Source organism: Ptychodera flava, chromosome 2, assembly GCF_041260155.1.
Source record: "Ptychodera flava strain L36383 chromosome 2, AS_Pfla_20210202, whole genome shotgun sequence".
In the NCBI taxonomy this organism is placed as follows: Eukaryota; Metazoa; Hemichordata; class Enteropneusta; family Ptychoderidae; genus Ptychodera; species Ptychodera flava.
Window position 1 is genome coordinate 24,029,962 of NC_091929.1, and position 19,173 is coordinate 24,049,134.

The following is a 19,173-nucleotide window of genomic DNA, read 5'->3' on the forward strand; positions in this document are numbered from 1 at the left end:
TTATCGTATGCGCTGTCTACACTCTGAATTCCCACCTGACATATTTCTTTCTGTGTCTTGGTTCTTCATTGGATTACTTTTAACATTAGTAAAACCCAGTACTAACATTCCATTGGATTGGCTAAGAGGGGTATTCAAGTTCAAACTGTTCTATTTTGTTAAAGGTACACTTTGTAAACTCTACATGTTCCTACAGTGGGTTTCAATTCGGTGTCACAACTCTTTGTGTGAGGCAAAACTAGTTTTAGCTGGGAAAATATCTTCTAACTTTCAGCTCTAGTTGTTACTAAAACAGCTACATTGTAGATCAAGTGTAATCAACTGTTCAACTATCAGTCTAGACAGAGTTGCCCCATGCTGGTTTACTGTAACTAATCAATTAGTTGGTGACTTTGAAATGTGTGGTGATACCCAAGCTAATTCTTTTATATTGTACATACAATGTGTTCGTCTCACACACAGAGTTCTAGCACCGAATTGAAAAACACCGTACTATAGCACCAATATCACTAACTTTGAATTTTTTGTTAGTTGATCTACATTTACTCGCTTGTTGAAATGTTTACAATGTTTTGTCTGTAAATTTGAGCTTAAGTTCCTCGCAAGCCAGTGCTATTATTTGCTCGGCTGCAGTATGCAAAAACAAATTTACTCAAACAGCTAATATTAAACTGCTACTGATGTTCTAACAGTATCTAATATGATCTGTGTAAATTATGGACTCTCTTCTTTGATATCTGCAATTTTTTAGGTAATTTTGAACTACTCAAATATTAAAATTATCAAATTCAAATATTTAATTTCAGAATTTCCAAACAATTTTTTACAAAATTGTGGAAGAATGTTTGTGACTGAAAACTGCACGTTAATCCCCAAAAGAACAAAAATATTCTATTTCTAGTATAGTTGTTGCTAAATATCGGATAAGAAAGATATAAATAAATCTGTTAACTACAAGCAAAACAATCCCAGAATCTTCAAATTTCAAAAACCTGGCATACATATCTCATAAAGACAACAAATAAAAAATTCAAAGTGATATTGGGTCCCAACTTTCCATGATATCCTTTTACAAGCATCTAACACTCTGCCATGTTTCATTGAGATTTTCTCTGAACTTTCTTTGGTTTCCCAAAAATAAGAAAAATATGTATCTTTGATAAATATTCATTCAGCTAAAAATTAATGAGAGTTTGATTAATATGAAGTATTCATTTAAGGGACCAAATCTTTCATACTGCAAAATGTTGCATGCTCTGTGTGCAATGGTGTTTATATGATATTTGCTTGATATGTTTGATTCTAAAGTGTGTCTGCTTGTAATAGGATCACAATAACTATGTTTACAATCCCAGTACAAGTCGTGTATACAGGTCTGAATCTTGTTCAGAATAGCTGTTAACCCTTCCTTGTATAAATAACTTCTTTTTCTGTAACTGTGAAGTCTCCTATATGTATTACTGGAGCCCTTTGTTGTGTATCCAGCATGCCCGTTGTAACATTGTAGTAAACTTGTAACAATTTATCACAAAATTTGAACAAATAGTATCGAATTCCAGTGCACTTGAACACAGTGGAGTCATAATGGAATGAATCGTTCTTATTTTGTGAAGTACATTGCAACAAAGTAGCTTGTCTGATGAAGTAAATTGCAACAAAGTAGCTTGTCTGATGAAGTAAATTGCAACAAAGTAGCCTGTCTGACAAAAGTAAAGTGCAACAAAGTAGATTGTTTGATGAAGTAAATTGCAACAAAGTTGCCAACTTGCAATCAACAGATTTGTCATACAAAATTGACCCTCAATGACATGACATTCTTTTGACAATCTCAGCAATATTTAAACAATAAGCGCATGTTACTCATACCGGTACATTTATTTGTGTTTGGGGAGTTCTTTCTTTACTCCTACTTAAGTTCCTGACGCTAAGCATTAAAGCTGCTCACAATGACTATGTAGTATGGTGGCTGAGATGCTTTTATTTGTACCAATATAGATTGTAGTCACTATACTAAGTGCTTGTAGGTTAACTCAAACTGCTCTTTTGTGTGATGTAATCATTAGACCAACTCTGCTTTTCTATATAGTACAATTTTCTTACCGGTAGTCTTCAAATTATTCATAGTTATTTCCAGTAAACGATTATACTTCACACTCTCTGCAAAGAATTATTCAGTAATTAAATGCGGCTTTTTGAATTATTTCACAATACATTTTATATAAAGACTCTAGTCCTGTCAAAGAATGGGACGAGACTAAAACATTGTCAAATGTGCGTATGTTCATAAATAGATTTCATGTCAGAATAATTATATTGTTTTTTGAAGTTTTGCCATCAGAAAGAGTATGCTACCTGCTGAAAAGAACATTTTGCATTATTAAAGCAACCATATCATTCACTTGTCATTAATTTTCAAAAGATTCTGAAATTAAATGAAACAGCACCTTTTACTCATTTATTGCTCTATCTGGTGGCAAGTGTATTTTATCAATTGATACCAAGGTGGCTATAGGTAGTTTATGATGTACCTAGGTAGCAAAAATACCTATCAATAACCTAGGAGATAAAGATATTTGCCATATATGTATTTCACTCACTTATAAATGGCTGGAGAATTTAATGTTTAGTTTCATGGAGAAAAGTGAACACTTTCAACCAGTCACAATATCCAAAAGCAAACGTTTACAAAAATTACACAAACCGTACAAAGAAACTGACAAAATGTTTTTCTTTTCTCTCTTTGTTTCTTTTACTCGTTTTCATTTGGGTTTCTGGTTTCCAACTTCTTGATTTCCGTTATTTTTTTCGATGACTTCTAAAAGTTGAAGCTCACTGGAAGCAGTGTAAGCAATGTGATGTCTCACTCCTACACAAACAAATAGACCTAGCCAGTTTACTGTGTTGCTGGAGTATGGACTTTGAATCTGAACTGCACCAGACTTACGCACTGTCTGCTTCCTCTTCTAAGTGTATGTCTGTCTCTCTCTCAGCTGATGTCATGCAAAAATGGCCCTCTTTGTCAATGACATTGCAGCATACACAATTTAACAACACTGGAATAAGCTCTGCGTGTTACTTAAACCAACACCTGTTTTTCATGTCTGTGTGGCTCAAACATTAACATTCAGATGGGATATTGAACGCCATATTTTCTCCATTTTGACTAGTTCCACATTGATCAATTTCACATGCTGACATAATTCTAAAGGGTCAAGTTCCTTTACAAAAATATGGGAAGGCCCCTAAGAATACCTGATTGTTTTCATAAGGAATATTGCCCCAATATTCTTCAGGTAGGCAAAAGTTATCCATCACAATCTTTGATGTTACAAAATCTGAAATTTGAGATAGATTTTGAGAATTTTGATTATTGACAATTTATCTCAATGGTGTATCATGACTAAGCATAATAACGTATTCTTATACTGATCTGCGAGTATCCCAAATCTGTTGCCATGTTTTTACTCACTTTTAGACTAATTCCCAAAACATCATAACAGTAAATGTGTGTTTATAAGTGTGCCTCCCTAAAACTGAACCAAACTCACCACATTCCCTCTATTGTAAGCAATGAAATCAGACATTAGGTTGCTTCAAAGGAATACAAAATATACTGAAATGATAAGTTTTTCAGAAGTCATTTTATTCATGACTTTTCAGTACAAATATTGTTCAGCGCCAATACCATGTACAGAACACTGTTATCGTTGTGGAGTAACCGCATGGCAAAACTCATGAAATTTTTCCTGTAGCTACATTTTTACACCAGTTGTGTTTGTTCATAACATGAACGTCACCGCCACTGCCCTTTAAATACCAGTTTCATCCACTTCATTGGTTATAACAAGGTTGGACCTTAACAATTTATTGTAGGGTACAGGTCACCAACATTTCATTTGTGTTGAAGATATAAGTGTGAAAACACAAAGAAACTAACTCTATTACCGCTACAATTTACCCATCTTGGAAAAGTATTGTTAAACTATTGACCCCTTATATCTACAGTTAAGTAGGTTTGGGTGGTTTTTCCGTGATTTTTTAACTCTGATAGGAACAACATGATGAACTCAGCATTGCTTGTCATCTGTGGGGTCATTTTTGTATGGCAATTTTTCATTCTGTCATCATCTCTTCTAAACAAGCTGTTGGCATCATTCTGTGCATCTGAAATACTTAATATTATCACAGTAATCACAGTAATTGAATGCTTAAAACATAAAACTGATTGTGTTACCTTGATCTTGAGTGTGTTCATTTTACTCCTACCCTGTACCCATCCCTCCTACAAAATGGGATAGTCCAGCCTAGAAAAAATAGCTGGATGATTCCATTCTACAGGGAGGGGTATGTGAGTGGGATTAAAGTTGTGAGCATGCCTGTGCTTTGTGTGTATCTTATATGCACTGTGTTCTTAAAGCCAAGTGCAAAGTATATATGTTTTGTATTGAAAACAGTGATCAAGTATTTGTCAGGGTCTTCCAACAATATTCATGAAGCTGATGAAATGACATTGATCCGTCCATTTTACATTGAAATACAATCACATTGTTACATTTATGAGTATTCCATCTTTTACTAAATATATTTGACTGATCTGCCACAATAAATGATCCAATTTTCAGTAATTCATGTAAAAATATCCTCCCAGAAATACTTGCAAAAACACCTTGTTAGTTCCAGAGGGCATGCAAGGGCGCCCTCTGGAACTGTTGGTTTTGCTTGAGTTCTTCAGGCTTTTTTTTTTCAGATTTGATATCTAAAAATTTATGTTAATTGTGATAAGTAAATTTCATAAGCTTTATGTCTATTTAGTTTGGAATGTACCCAGTAGATGGTTGTTTTGCTGTTGTTCACCTTCATTTACACTATCCAAATATCTTTGTTACTGCTGATTTCCTTAACTGTTATTTCTGTTTATCATAAATCCTGCAGCATAACAAATTAATGTCATCAAAATTTCTTCAAAATGCACATTTTTCTGCTGCAAACTGGCATAATTTATTCTAATTAATCTTAAAAATGTATGATAAGATTTTATTGAAATCGTTGATTGCTAAACGGAACTTGATTTGAATGCACTGAAAGACCATGTTGTATATTTTGTTTTCAATTTTGGGTACATATGAAAACAGCTGTGATATACACCATCAACTGAGAAATCAGAAATTGATTTAGGAAAATTGAACATTCATAATTCTTTAACCCTTTCACCACCATGGTTTGGCCCAAACCCATTGTTATCGATGGTGATCTTGGACCTGTTTACAGGGAATTGGGGGTGAACAGGTTAAAGAAAATATTACCAGTCTGGTATGAGAGACATGAATGGAAAATAGAAAAATTATAGACGCAAGCTAAAAAATTGTCCTACTCTGGAAAAAAGTAGTTTCAACATAATTGAAATTACACAATCAGAATAAGAAATTTTTTTATTGTGAATGTGTAAACGTAAAGGTGTGGTTCCTATATGTAGTGGTGTCCACCTGTACAAGTTGTATTGTGAACCACATGGAGTTTTTTGTATTCAGTTGAAGCCCCTTAACTCTCTGTTAATGAAGTATATTTTGCATTTATGTAGATTTGAATCCAGACTCTCCCCAATCTGGTCATAGACGCCGTGGTAGTGGCCTGCCAGATCCAGTATTACCACCAGTACCTACGGATTTGGCCAGTGATATAGTGTAAGTGCTTACTCAAGTGAAAATTATTTTTCCATGAAATCATTTCTTATCCACATTCTTATGCCAGTGCAACCCTTTCACCACCATGGTTTAACCTTTGGAGTGCTTTATTTTTTCCAACCAAAATTTCAGTGCAACATTTTACCTATTTTTATGACTTTTTCTGTAATTTTTCTGATAATTTTGGACCAAAATGAACACAACATTTCATTGGCCAGTTTTTTATCAAAATTTTGGCAAAAATCTGACAAAAATTGACTTAGGTATATTTTATAAGGGTGAAAAAAATTGACTTTGGCGCTCAAAGGGTAAAACCAAAAGGCGTTGTTTTCAATGGTGGTTGTGGACCTGTTTGCATGGAAATGAGGTGAACAGGGTAATTAATATACGTACCATTGAGATCAAACTCACCATCATTACATTAAACTTATCAGTCATATATACTAGAATGGAAACAAAGTCATTAAAACTTCAAATTTGTCAACAAACCTCAACTATGAATTCCATGATTTCATAAAAGATCATGGATTAAACACATGTAGTACAGAAAACTATGTAAAGTACTGGTTCCTTGCTTCTGAAGTCATGTTACCACCATGAATGTTAGGTTAACCCATTGAGTGCTGTAATTTTTTTGTCCGAAATTTTAGCGTAACATTTTATCAATTTTTGTGATTTTTTCTGTAATTTTTTTGACAATGTGGACAAAATGGACATCACTTTTCATTGGTTGCAGTTTTTGATCAAAATTTCGGGAAAAATCTGAACAAAAATTGATTTGGTTATATTTTATAAAGGCGACAGAAATTGACTTTGGCACTCAAAGAGTTAATACCCCAGGTACAAAGGTAACAAACAAAACAGAAACTTTTAGCAATGAAATGAACTGGTTTATTGTAACATTTTTTGTTCACAGGAAAGTTGAAAGTATGACAGACGTAAAGACTGATGTAGGATATGCCAGGGCATGGATAAGACTTGCTTTGGAAAGAAAACTACTCTGTAAACATTTGAAAGAATTACTCTCAGATTATGAACTCTGCAGGTACGTACTTGATTCTCAGCATTTTTTCTTGCCATTAAGGCAGTATATACCCCAGGAGGGAGTCAGGTTCTCAACTTATAATACCTTGCTGGTATGCTGCTCATTTTGAAGCCTGTACTGTTTAACGGAGTTTTCACTGTCTTATTGTTGTGAAAATTAAATCTGCTGCAACAAACTTAATATAAGGGATAGCGGCCATTTTGAATTCAAATATCACTACAATTTAGGTAATTTGATTAGCTAATATTAAAATTTGCTCGATACCCCCAGATTTTCATTCATCATTTTGAAAAAGAATGATTTTATCCTTGATGAAAGTTGGAGCTAAAGTTTAGCTCTTCAGTTTTAGGCCTGAATTACCTTTAATAGTACATGCTATTCTATTGCAGGAGTCGATACAAGAGATATGCGTTCCTGAGATCAGACGATGAGAAAGAACAGTTCCTCTACTACTTACTCTCTCTGAACGCTGTGGATTATCACTGTTTTACAAACTCTTTCATATCAACAAGTAAGTCCAGTAACACAAACTAACACTTTTTCCAACTCACAGTCAACAAATGCAATAGAAATCAATTTTTGACTGCCCTCATCTTTAACTTTTTCACCATATTTCCTGATAAATAGAGTAACCCACCTATTTAAATAGCAGTGATATACCAGTCTGGTGCAGCAAGGGTAAAGTGGGAGTCTTTGCCCTTTTATCCATAACCTATTCATCCCCAAATGGCCTGTTAACATGTCTTAAGTCAATATTGATAACATTGGCGTTTGGGCCAAACCATTGTGGTGAAGAGGTGAAAATAGTCAATTCAAATAAAGGGGTCTATAGAGTTCCAGCGAAAGTTGAAGAATTACACTGAAGACTTTCTGGCATCTCAAAACGAGAGTTCTCATTCCATTGTGATGTCACACTGTCAGTTATAAGTGGTATGTTCAATCATATTACATGAATGCCATCATGACCCAGCCAATGACATCGTGCCTTCTTCCTTTTCAGAAATAACATACAAAGTACTAGTGTTTGTCAGTAAGAAGTTCAACTCTGCAACCAGCGCTAATCCATGGATAAGCATTGCTGGAGAACTCGGTGATACTGGGATTATTCAGATCCCAAAGAGTGCAGTGGAACTTACCTTTGAGGTAAGTGCAGCCAATCCTTTGTCCTTTTCTTTAGTATTCACTAAAAGCAGGGCTTTCATGTGTATCTGTATCCTCTAAAACAGAAGGGTCGTCTTGTAGTAGTTTTCTTTAGGGCCAGTTGCTGCAACTTCTGATTTTTTCATAAATTTCAATATTTATAGTGTAAACTATAGTTTCCTGTTCTACTCCCCTTTTGAGATACATGTATTCAGCGTTTGAACTCAGCCTGTACATGTGTACACTGCATTGTTATTTTGTGCCAAGTCAATTCTGGTCTTGACTAGAATTCAAATGTAAACAACAACAGTGCATTCTACTTGTAATGACACTGTGTTCCCAAGTTAAATGCATGTGTTTTGTCAAGCTTTGGGGATTAGAAAAGAAATTGCGATTGACATACAGAAACAAAGATAGTGAAGAAATTGAAAGTTACAGCTACTGGTTCTTTGAAGCCATCACTTATATCAATCTGTAGAACTTTCAAGAGAATAGCAATTTTTACCATACTGATATGTTAATCTCAGTCAACAGTCACATGCTCTGTAGTCACAGTCATACTTCACTGAGCAGTTTGACAAGAAATGGACACATTCATCAACCCAAACACTGTCGGGACATAGAGAGGGACATGTCGAACACAAAATGCATGGCTTTATGATGTCAGATGTTTTGAAAAGAAAGAGCACATCCTGCTTCATTTGTTGGCCCCAAGATCGACTGTATTTGTCCGTAAGTCAAAATACAAAGTGATGTCATATCGAGCAAAGACTAATCAGTCTGACACAACAGTCTGATGTGTAAATGGTGCTGTGTACTTGCTTACCAACTCATGTTCATTTACACAATTTTCTTTCAGCATCGTAACCTTGGAGTTCTGACCACAGTAAGAATTGGTCATGATAATTCAGGCATGTCTCCTAAATGGATGCTTGATTACATCCTGGTCAGAAATGAACTCACTGCACATACCTACAAGTAAGTCTTATACTTCATTTAACGTTGAGTCATTAAAGTAGAATGCGCCTCGGGGACAGATATTCAGACTCTCAAACCTTTTACAATATTCTGATTTTGAAGCTGATGGAGTAAATAAAGTTTTGACTGCCTTAGTTTTGTAAAAATTGGGAATTTTATGTTTCCCCCTTAGAGATAAAACAGGTATGGTGCATCTGTACACATCAGGTGTTTTTCTGGTACCAAAATTTACACTGGAACCCCCCTCTTTTTATTCTCGATTTTGAAAGACTTTTTGAATTGTTCAAAGTTTGCTGAGGAATGTTTCAGCAAAAGCTCAAATCTTTCAATTTTGAGTCGTGTACTACCTCAACTACAAAATATTCAAAGAACAAAAATGTAAATCCAATATCTTCAGCAAGTGCAGCACTGTGTTCAAATATAGAGCCACATTCCACTCTGTCAGTGTCCAATTTTGCTGAAGAGAAAATTACAGATATATATCAATTTTGATTGTGAAGTTTTGTGACTGATTGTGTGTAATGCTTTTTCTTGAGTGATGGGACTGGTCAACTAGGAACTTATTGTGAACAATGTAGCAATTCAAATAAATAACCTATCTGTTGCATATTCACAGATTTCCATGTGGTCGTTGGCTGGGCAAAGGTGTGGACGATGGCAGTCTTGAGCGACTGTTGGTGGGCGAGGTAATACCATCTACCACAGACACAGAAGATATTCTGAACGCGTGTCGGACCCCACCAAATCAACGGTCTCCTGTACAAGTGAGAAGACACAGTCCCATGAAAAACACAGGACCTCAGGTCCAGGAGATGATCACTGATGCAGTTAACCACATTGTCAAATATTTCTACAAACCTGAAAAAGAGGTGAGGTCATCAAGTCCATCAAATGATGCCTCTCCGCCATGTTATTTTACATTTACCAAATATTTCTTCAAACCTGAGAATGAAATGAGGTCATCAAATCCATCAAATAATATCTTGCAACCATTTTATTGTACAATTGTTAAATATTTACAAATCCAAAAACGAGGTGAGCTCATTGAATCCATCAAAGGATAACTTGCCACCATGTTATTTTATATTTGTCATACATTTCTACAAACCTGAGAAAGGAGCTTGGGTATTAAGTCCATCAAATTGTATCTTTCTACCAATAATTGTACACACCTTTTGTGTGCCGTATATTCCATAGCTAGAGGAAAATAGACATCATGCTGGCCATCTCACAAAATGATTTAATTTCTTTTACCCCAAATTCAGTGTCTCATATTTCAGTTTGACATAGTAATAAAAGACAATTTAACAAGTCACAATTTCCATCAGATACATTGGTGAGACTTCGCCACCTGGTTATTACATACGCAAGTCCTTTCAAAAGAATAGCATCACCTTATCATTTTCTCTGCCTTAAATTGTGCATTATTAAAATTTGTGTCACATGATGCACAATTTCAGGCCAATTAATATTCTCCATTGATGATGACACCTTTATTGGTTGATTTGCATACTCAAACAATGCTTTTTATACATACACTTTGCATAAATGAATACAATTATTTAGGTAATCAACATAGGATGTGTATTGAGGGGAAAATTTGATGTGATGGTGAAAAGAAGTACATCAAAAAGGCTTTTTCATTGAAGCGTTGCTGTTATCTTTTACTTTTTAACCAAAGGAAAAAATATATTGCATCAAGTTCCGTGTGGTTAACAATACATGTACCATAACTTTATCATCTTTCTTTGGTTCTAGAGGGGAAGTCTGACGCTATTGTTGTGTGGTGATAAAGGTCTGGTGCAATGTCTGGACCAGGTGTTCCAGTATGGCTTCAAGTCATCCAGACTCTTTAGAAATAACTTCTTCATCTGGGATTTCATAGGTAAAGTATCCACTCTAACAGTTTGAATTTTCTGAGTATTATTTACAAAACATGCAATACATCAATACAGTAATATGTTTGTCAGATTCAAGTTTACAAACTTTAATAACTATGTGTCCAAAACCCCTTGGCCATGTTCCCACTTCAGACATCTTGATGTTCAACATCAATTAATAGAATCTTTGAAATTTCTGTACCTATCCTACGCTTGTATGGACCAATCAAAATGTAGCTATCATATTTCTTTGATTTGAACAGATCCACTCAAATGGCAGAACAGCCTGTAAAAGGTGTACTCTGTTCCAAACTTTAGCACCCTCAGATTTCTGTATTTTTGCTATTTCAAGAGGTTTTAATTTTTTGTCTCTTAATCATCTAATGAGTCATTAATAATGGTTACTAACTAGTCATGAAAATTCATCTCTAGAAAACAATGAAATAAGTATGAATTCTATATATGGGATTGTACATTTCTGAATGAAAACTTGTCAGTAGAAATAAACTCTGCATGAAAATAATTTTCTAAATATGATTACAAAAATCCATGAAATCCAAAAACATATAGCAGTTGTAACCTGCTCACCCCAATTCCCAGTAAACAGATCCACAATCACAATTGATAACAATTGGTTTGGGCCAAACTATGGCGATAAAAGTGTTGATGGGTATGTTAGTATTAACACTTTCACCGCGGGAGGGCGCATTCTGCGCCAACGGCCAGACTGCGGGAGGCGCGTAAACGCGCCAAGAACGTACGCGTTTATATGCGTTCGATATACGTTGGCTTTGTTTGATCTACATCATGTTTGTTGACTATTTCCTCAAGCCTAGCGTAGTATACGAGGTAGGTCAAACCTAAATGAGCATGCGCGCCAAATTTGTAAACAAATGCCGCCATATTCGGTCATTTCTCGGCCGTGATTTGTAAGGATCGTGTGATCGGTTGTTGTTTTTCTCTCAGAGGGTATTTAAAAATGGCGATGCGGGCACAGTTTAACACCGACAAAGCCCTTGAGCATGTTTTTCTAGACACTAATAGTGGAATTGTCACTGATCTTGAAACTGAACTCGACGAGATGGCGGAAGTCAAATTTCAAATTACAACTCTAATACAGAACTTGAATATGTTCCCAAACCAGTTGAGCAAACACAGAGATCGCAAGCAAGACACTGACAGGAAGGTAGGCAATCTGAGCATGCGACAAAGTGCGACAAAGGACCGGTGACTGACATCACAACGTTGATGGGGTATCCTGTGGATGTTGTACGACATCAATCTATCAATGACAATTACACATCGGACTGGCTACCAGTATATAAGCTTAAATAGAACATAGCTCTCTTTTGAATGTCAGATGATACCTGTTGTTCGAAGATGAACTTGTAATAAATATGCATATTAATCTCATTTACGTGGAATATGTTTTAGCGTATGTGTTCCTCCTACTGAATTTGAGTTGATAAAACGTAAGTGGTAATTTTTAAAGTGTTACGCTGAGAAAAATACATTTATATATTGAAATAACAAAAAATGCATCATTTTTGATTTTTTTGGGTAAAATCCAATATGGCCGCCATGATCACGTGATCTTCAAGACGTGTCACATGACTTTTTGTGCATTTTTATGATGCTCTGTCATATTGCAATACTCACTGAAAAAATTGTCCCGAATACTCAAATAATTACAAAGATATAGCACATGCATGTAAATCAATATTTATAAGGCCATATACCCATAGAAAACTACGTACAGGAATGCATGTATAAAAATTAATTACGCAGTGAAAGTATTAAAAGAGAGTGTTTCCTGTATATCTTTCAGAGAAAGTCAGTACATACTTTGACAGTGTTGATCACGACGACGAAGGGAGGAGAAGTCCTCCCGACCAGAGACAAGCAAGACGGATGTTCTGTGGATATGTCAAGAAAATAAACAATTCATCCCAAAACATCGGCAAAGATGGGAAATTTCAACTACTTATGTGCCTTGGAGTTAGGTTAGTATTGTTTAATTCTAAAAATTCAGTGGGACGTTTATTTATGTAGTCCACACAGGCATTTTAATCATCTAGGAAAAATTGTCTCATCAGGTTCTTGACTTCAGTTTATCCAAAATGCCTGAGAGAATTTAGTGATGCAGCTTCTGTACTTATTAGATGTTCATTCTTTCTTGCAATCATTATACATAATATCATTTTAGACTTAAGTATTCAGTAACTTCTTGATCGAATTCAAAATCATGACTGATAGTACATACTAATCTTGCAAAGAAGTCTGCAATCAAAATCACTCAACTACATTGCTATGTATTATATTTCTTAGCAATTTTCTAACCTGTGCTACCTCCCAAAGAAGAAAATTGAAATATTTCATATGCCCAATAGCATATTTAAGATGTAGAATCAGTCTGAGAAGTATAAGTAGACCGAAATATTTAAGAAGATATCAATCATGTTGTCATTATGGAATTTTCAACGAATGCTAGTTCTGAAGATTTCAATGTGTGAAAACTGTATCCTCTTTTGGTATGTGGGATTAGCATATATTGTTTTTTTTTTGTTTGTTTGTTTTCACAGAGATCATGTGCTTCAGGTGTGGTTTCCACAGATAGCTGCCACACCTGTTACAGTGAGTATGTATGAAGAGTGGGCCATGATGAGGGATCGATCATCCATCACATTCCTTGTACAGATCATCAACGCTCTGCGGGAATTCAACATTATGCTTGAAGCATCGCTCACAAAGGGTCTTGAGGTGTAATAAACGTACATGGGTATTGATCGTAATTCTATCTCAAGAGAGAAAAAAATATTTTAGACTTGCACTGTTATAAGTCTTTGATTGGCCAAGCACAGTCAAGTGACACATTACATATCAGTCACGTAATAATAGCATAGAGCGTAACAGCTGTCCAAAACAGTGTACCACCAATGTCCATGTAAAAATATTGATCTCTGATTGCAATGAGACATATGATAGATTTATAAACTCAAAGTTTCTCATGAGTGCTTTTGAAAAAGAGAACTTTCCGTAGCTATATTTTGTCAGAAATAGGGAGTGTCTTTCTGTCTAATTCATTGGATGTTGCAGGGTACAGGGTATGAGTCGGTGTGTCTATTGACATGGCGGCATTGACAATGACTGTAGTTCACATATCAGCCAGTTGGTGGCATGGTGGTATTAAGCTGTTTTTGCTAGCCTGATATGTTTTCATATTTGGAAAGAGAAGTTTACATAATGAATGAAGAGGAAGGATGAAAATTGTACACATTACAGCTGATTGTGCTTACAAAGCAAGAATGGAGAATACTGGGCTTTCAAAGAACATTTAACAAATTGACCTTATCCTAGGGGATCCAGAAGCTCTACAAAGCTATGGGAAGGCCCCCTAAGGCCGCTCGCCATTTTCATGTCAAAGGTAAGACCCAGTGATCTTTAGGTGCGCTGTATACAAATATACTTTGTCAAACGGAAAAGTGAAAATCCACACTTAGCATACATCTGTTGATGAATGGGCATACTTTTTGCACATGTTTACATGAAAGAACATTTTGAATTTGGTGGCAAAACTTTTTTCAAGCAAAAATTTGTCACAACAAGATTGTACACCTTGTACTGAAAATTTGTAACAATGTACAGGACACTATAAGTGTGTATGCTCATTTGTCACTTTGAACAAGAGATTGAAATATGTGCACTTACACAGTCTTTCACCAGAAGTGCAACTTTGTATATGGGTATGTTACTTTGTTTCAAACATTGAAACTTTGTAAATCAGGTGTTTGTTTGCTCATACAAAACTCTGTCAATTGATATACACATGCACATACACATGCAAGAAAGTGCAATTTTATACACAGATTTCGGAGGTGTAAATGAAATGCACATCAAACGTGGATTGTAAAGTTTTGTCAGTAAAAGTTACCACCCTATCGTCAGGAATATTGAGAATATTTTGCACGTGAAATTGATGAAAGGAAGAACATTTGCAATTTGTACTTTTCCTATTGAGTATGTTTCTAAGATGTAGATTACCTATTTTTGAGAAAATTACAAAAAACAAGCAATTAAAAGTAATTCGCGTCTTGACCACATTTACAGTACTGAAGGTTTAGAATTGTAGATATTGAAAGCAATAGTACAGTGCTATAAAAAAATTGTTACATTGACTTTGAGAAATTGAATAGTATTTGCTAACCTCTTTTTAGTCCGGAATGCATTGACTTTCCATTGTTTTCCACAGTAATGTTTTGCCACAAAAGTCATATTTTCTGCACTTTGTACCAATTCTTGCAGAAATTGTCAGACTGTTGCGGGCTTTTGTGGTTTGGTGTTAGTCTGAAGTGCACTTTGGCTGCATTGTCATGTTATTTCTTTCCTCAAATAGATTATGAAGTGTTTCATTTGAAAGATTTTTGAAAGTTCTCAAGTTACTTGTTGCTGTAGAGATAGTAATATTGCTTTGGTGATAGATATGTATGAGTGAAATTATATTTCAAAATTTGAATATTTTTGTATGAGAAGTCCTGGCTATAATTTCCTTCAAATACTAATGAATTGGTATTGGTACTTATTGGGAAAAAAGAGAGAGCATAGGTTTTGTGCATTTCAAAATGACAAAATATATTTGCATAACAAATGTTTGCTTTACATTGTGGAGAATATTGTTGTTTATAAGTAAGCTTCTTTCAGATGTCGTTATTCAAGACTTTTTGGCCTTCCGAACAAAAATGTAGATATGTTTGCCAGTATCAAAAAGATAAGGGCTAAATAGCCTATTTTTAAGTGTTAGGATATGAAAATGACATAGAGTGGTCAATTTGTTACGCTCTGTACTGCTAAATATCCCAATCATTTCATGTTTGTGTTTTTACACTGTAGATGAACTAGTAAGTAAGATAACATGTTCATCTGCCTTCCTGACAGCAAGAAGGCAGATCACTGCACATCACTCCAAGCCACATCAATTACCATTTACCTAGGGAGTCATTTCAGAATTACTATATACCCAGGGAATCATATAAGAATTATGAGACCCCTCAGAGGAAATCCGCAGTTTATACACGACTTGTTTCCCCAAAAGTATAGTTGATCTTGTCTTGAACCAGTACAGTTTACAGAAATGTAGAATCAACATTAAAGTTACTAGACATGTGTGTTTCATGCAGAAAAAATGTTTTATTCCCTGTGTATCTGTGAGATATACCACTACTGGGACAAGAAAATGATTTATTCCACTGCCAGTCTACGTGACAGAATCCATGGTGGAAGTTTGGTACATAAATGAGGACAAAACAAATGTTTTCCTTACAAACATAAGTTGAAGTATAATGAGTTTACTTTGTAAGAATAAATGGTAGGCACGTTTGTATAATGAACGGCACTCAAAGATTCCTCCTGCTTGATTTTTAGTTTAATGAGTACAGCTGTTGGAAAATTATTGTTTTGTACACTTGGAAGTGACTTTGTGACCGATAGTACAATGGAACACCGGCTGTTATTGAGTACTTTAAAGAGCTTAGGTCTGTAATGAAACACTCTAAAGTGCATGGCACCTTACAGTGTTGCAAGTTGTAAGGGAACACTTTAAAATTTTACACTTTACAATAGAACACTTCAAAACAACACAGTGAAGTGGCCACATGTGCATGTTAAATTGTTACATTCTGGAGCAGAACACTTTAAAATTGTTACATTGTTGCAATATACACTGAAACTGCTTCAAAGTAACAATGTTTACAACTCAATATAATAGGATGTGCATACTGAAAGTTGCTTACAGGTAAAATGCACCTCAAGCACGTATTCAGACTCTCAAATTTTACAGTACTTTGCTGGACTACAGCTTTTGTGGACCCATTTTGAAGATTTTTGGAATAAAAGTTTTTGACGCATTGTTTTGTTTCAAAATTTAAATTTAAATCTAAGTCTAAAATTCAATTCTCACATGAGGATAGCAGCCATTTGAATTTCAAATATCAATGTACATTAAGTAAATTATTTGTCCAATCCCAAAGTTTGCACAGTGACCTGTAATATTTATTAGTGATTATGAAAGAGAATGGTTAATAGTTTGCTCAAGAAAAGTTTCATCGAAAGTTTGATATTTGAGGTGTGTGCTACCCGTACCAACAATTTCAAATGACATAGTCTGTCCAGGCTCTTTAAATTTTCATAGTCTGAGAGTGTACACAGTGGCAAATTCATGTCTTTCTGAACACCTTTAAATCCCTATATAATAAGTTCTTACACTATCAAATCTATCAATTAGAATATCAGACATGCCTTGAAGAGATGATACATATAGTAATGTATGCTTTGAAAATTTTTGTATGACCTCAGGGTAAGATGTATTGCCTGCCAAAATGGCTTTAACATTTCAGAGCATTACCTGGTGGAATATATAATGTAATATTTATGAGTTTTATTTCTGTTTTGTGCTACCTTTAACTGAATACAGAAGTTGAATTTTGTTGATATATATATTGATAATCAAGATTGTTCTCATCATTAAAATTTCATCTTTAATGAAACTGACACAAAAACACTTCATATAAATAATTTAGTTGTCCGTGTTATTTTACGGAAAATTTAAATGTCAAGCTTATTTCTTGTTCTTTCTTGACATGATTTCTGTAGAGTTAACATAGTATGGTTCGTAAAGAGTAAATTTGAATATTTTTTGTCTAATTCACAACAGTGCATATTTTTCATAGATTCCTTTCACTGTAAACCAGAATGAGAGAAAATTTACTCAGCAAAGTTAATTCTTTACCGTCTGCTGTGCCTATTTCCTTTGTGTATGGTGAATCTTGTTTCTGAATATTATGAATTGATAGTAGTTCCCCATACAGGAGACTGGTATGGTATCCATACACAGGTCTATGAATATAGTTGGAATTATAGCTTGCACCAGAAAGGAATTTCTTATCATAATGTGAGGCTAAAACTTAGCTGGCTTGTCATTCTAGGAATTTTTTTATGGAAGCAGAATGCATTAAATTAAACCAAACAATATTATTACAGTGTGCGAAAATACGATTTTTCTCACCACAACAAATTTTGCAGCTCCTATCCATTAAAATTTAAAACGCCCATGTCCATCGCTTTTTCTGAAATTCTGATTTTTTTTTCAAACATGAATATTTAATGTTTGATGTAGTCTTGTCCTTTTGGAGACATGTGAAAATAGTTTTGCTGTAAAATCAGATTCATAACACAATTACATACAGCACTTTTTGACATAATTGGATTTATTGACTTTAATGTGTGCAATGACTTTGAGATGAACACTCCAGAAGTAAATTGTTTTGTTTTGTCCATTTTGTATAATTATTTTGAGTGTAAAAGTCAGCATTTTTTTCTGTAAAGATAAAAAGAATAACAAAGATGTTTTATTAAAACCTATAATGAATATTATAGATATTTGGAAATAAAACTATTTGATCCTAAGTGCGATTTTCATTTCTTGTAGGCATCCAGGTGCTTTCTCAAGCACCATGAGGTACCTGTGCTATCTTTGGGATCTGTCTGTCTGTCCGTCTGTCTGTGAGTGTTATCTGTGTTTGTGTGTAGAGCCTGCATATGAAGGTAATTTGTGTAACACTGTCACCCGACAGTGTTGGCAACACCTCGATATAGACAATATGTCTAGTTTGTCTAATGCCAATGCTTCAAAGCAAACCACTGTAACTTGAGGGTGCTTCCAGACTAGAAAAGCTGTCTCATAGGTCCTCCCAAATTTTTTTTTCAGATCATTCAATGATCATGTGGTTGTCGGTAATTTTAAACACTTAGAAAAACTTCTGAACAGATCTAAGGAGTCCCCTGTACTGAGCTGGTATGAAATCTTCACAAAGCAGCGCTTGCCCGAACCCATTCACCAATAAAAATGTTGCCATATGTGCCTGTGTTGGTAGCCATAAAGCTTGTTGTGAGGTCCCTGAGCCTGGTTGTCCAGTAACTTTGGTGGTGACAGGGAGCTAAGCTTGTCATTCCTGTGAGCGCAATCTTCGAAATTCTCATAAAACATTTGGGACAGGGATTCATTTTGAATAATAATGACGGAACCGTGATGTCATTTGGAACCATCGCAATAAAAAACAAAGTTGGTGTGAACGTATATACATTGTATCGATCGCAACGAAGGTGTTCAAACAACGCCATCTCTGAGACAATTACACTTGTGATAGCGAAATTTTTAGTGTTTACTTCTGAAATCATTGGAAGATTCACTCTCTCTGTTCCTCTCAAGGAACGCAGACTGTGATTCTTCCTAAACATAAATTATAGTCTTCTTCGAAGTGTTGATAACAGGTTCTGTCTGGCGAAAACAGTTTCATAAAACGGGGTCTCCCTTCATGTTACCTTTAACCCTTTGAGTGCTGTAATTTTTCCCACCAAAATTTTAGTGCAACATTTTACCAATGTTATGAATTTTTCT

At 34.9% G+C, this 19,173-nt stretch overlaps 1 protein-coding gene across 5 annotated transcripts in view; it reads left to right on the plus strand.

Moving 5' to 3' along the window:
• Positions 1 to 18,182, plus strand: part of LOC139117359 (DENN domain-containing protein 5B-like) — a 51,177-nt gene extending 32,995 nt beyond the window's left edge. For 2 of the 5 annotated variants that reach the window (XM_070680403.1, XM_070680410.1), the window contains 10 exons: positions 90 to 164; positions 5,579 to 5,681; positions 6,598 to 6,726; positions 7,116 to 7,237; positions 7,727 to 7,869; positions 8,726 to 8,844; positions 9,461 to 9,713; positions 10,603 to 10,729; positions 12,553 to 12,727; positions 13,307 to 18,182. In XM_070680403.1, coding sequence (XP_070536504.1) covers positions 90 to 164; positions 5,579 to 5,681; positions 6,598 to 6,726; positions 7,116 to 7,237; positions 7,727 to 7,869; positions 8,726 to 8,844; positions 9,461 to 9,713; positions 10,603 to 10,729; positions 12,553 to 12,727; positions 13,307 to 13,490 — 1,430 coding nt within the window. In that variant the 3' untranslated portion in view covers positions 13,491 to 18,182. Of the gene's footprint in view, positions 1 to 89; positions 165 to 2,822; positions 2,844 to 5,578; positions 5,682 to 6,597; positions 6,727 to 7,115; positions 7,238 to 7,726; positions 7,870 to 8,725; positions 8,845 to 9,460; positions 9,714 to 10,602; positions 10,730 to 12,552; positions 12,728 to 13,306 lie in introns of all 5 variants that reach the window. The other 3 variants (XM_070680430.1, XM_070680440.1, XM_070680420.1) reach the window with 2 other exon arrangements.
• Positions 18,183 to 19,173: the final 991 nt, after the last annotated feature.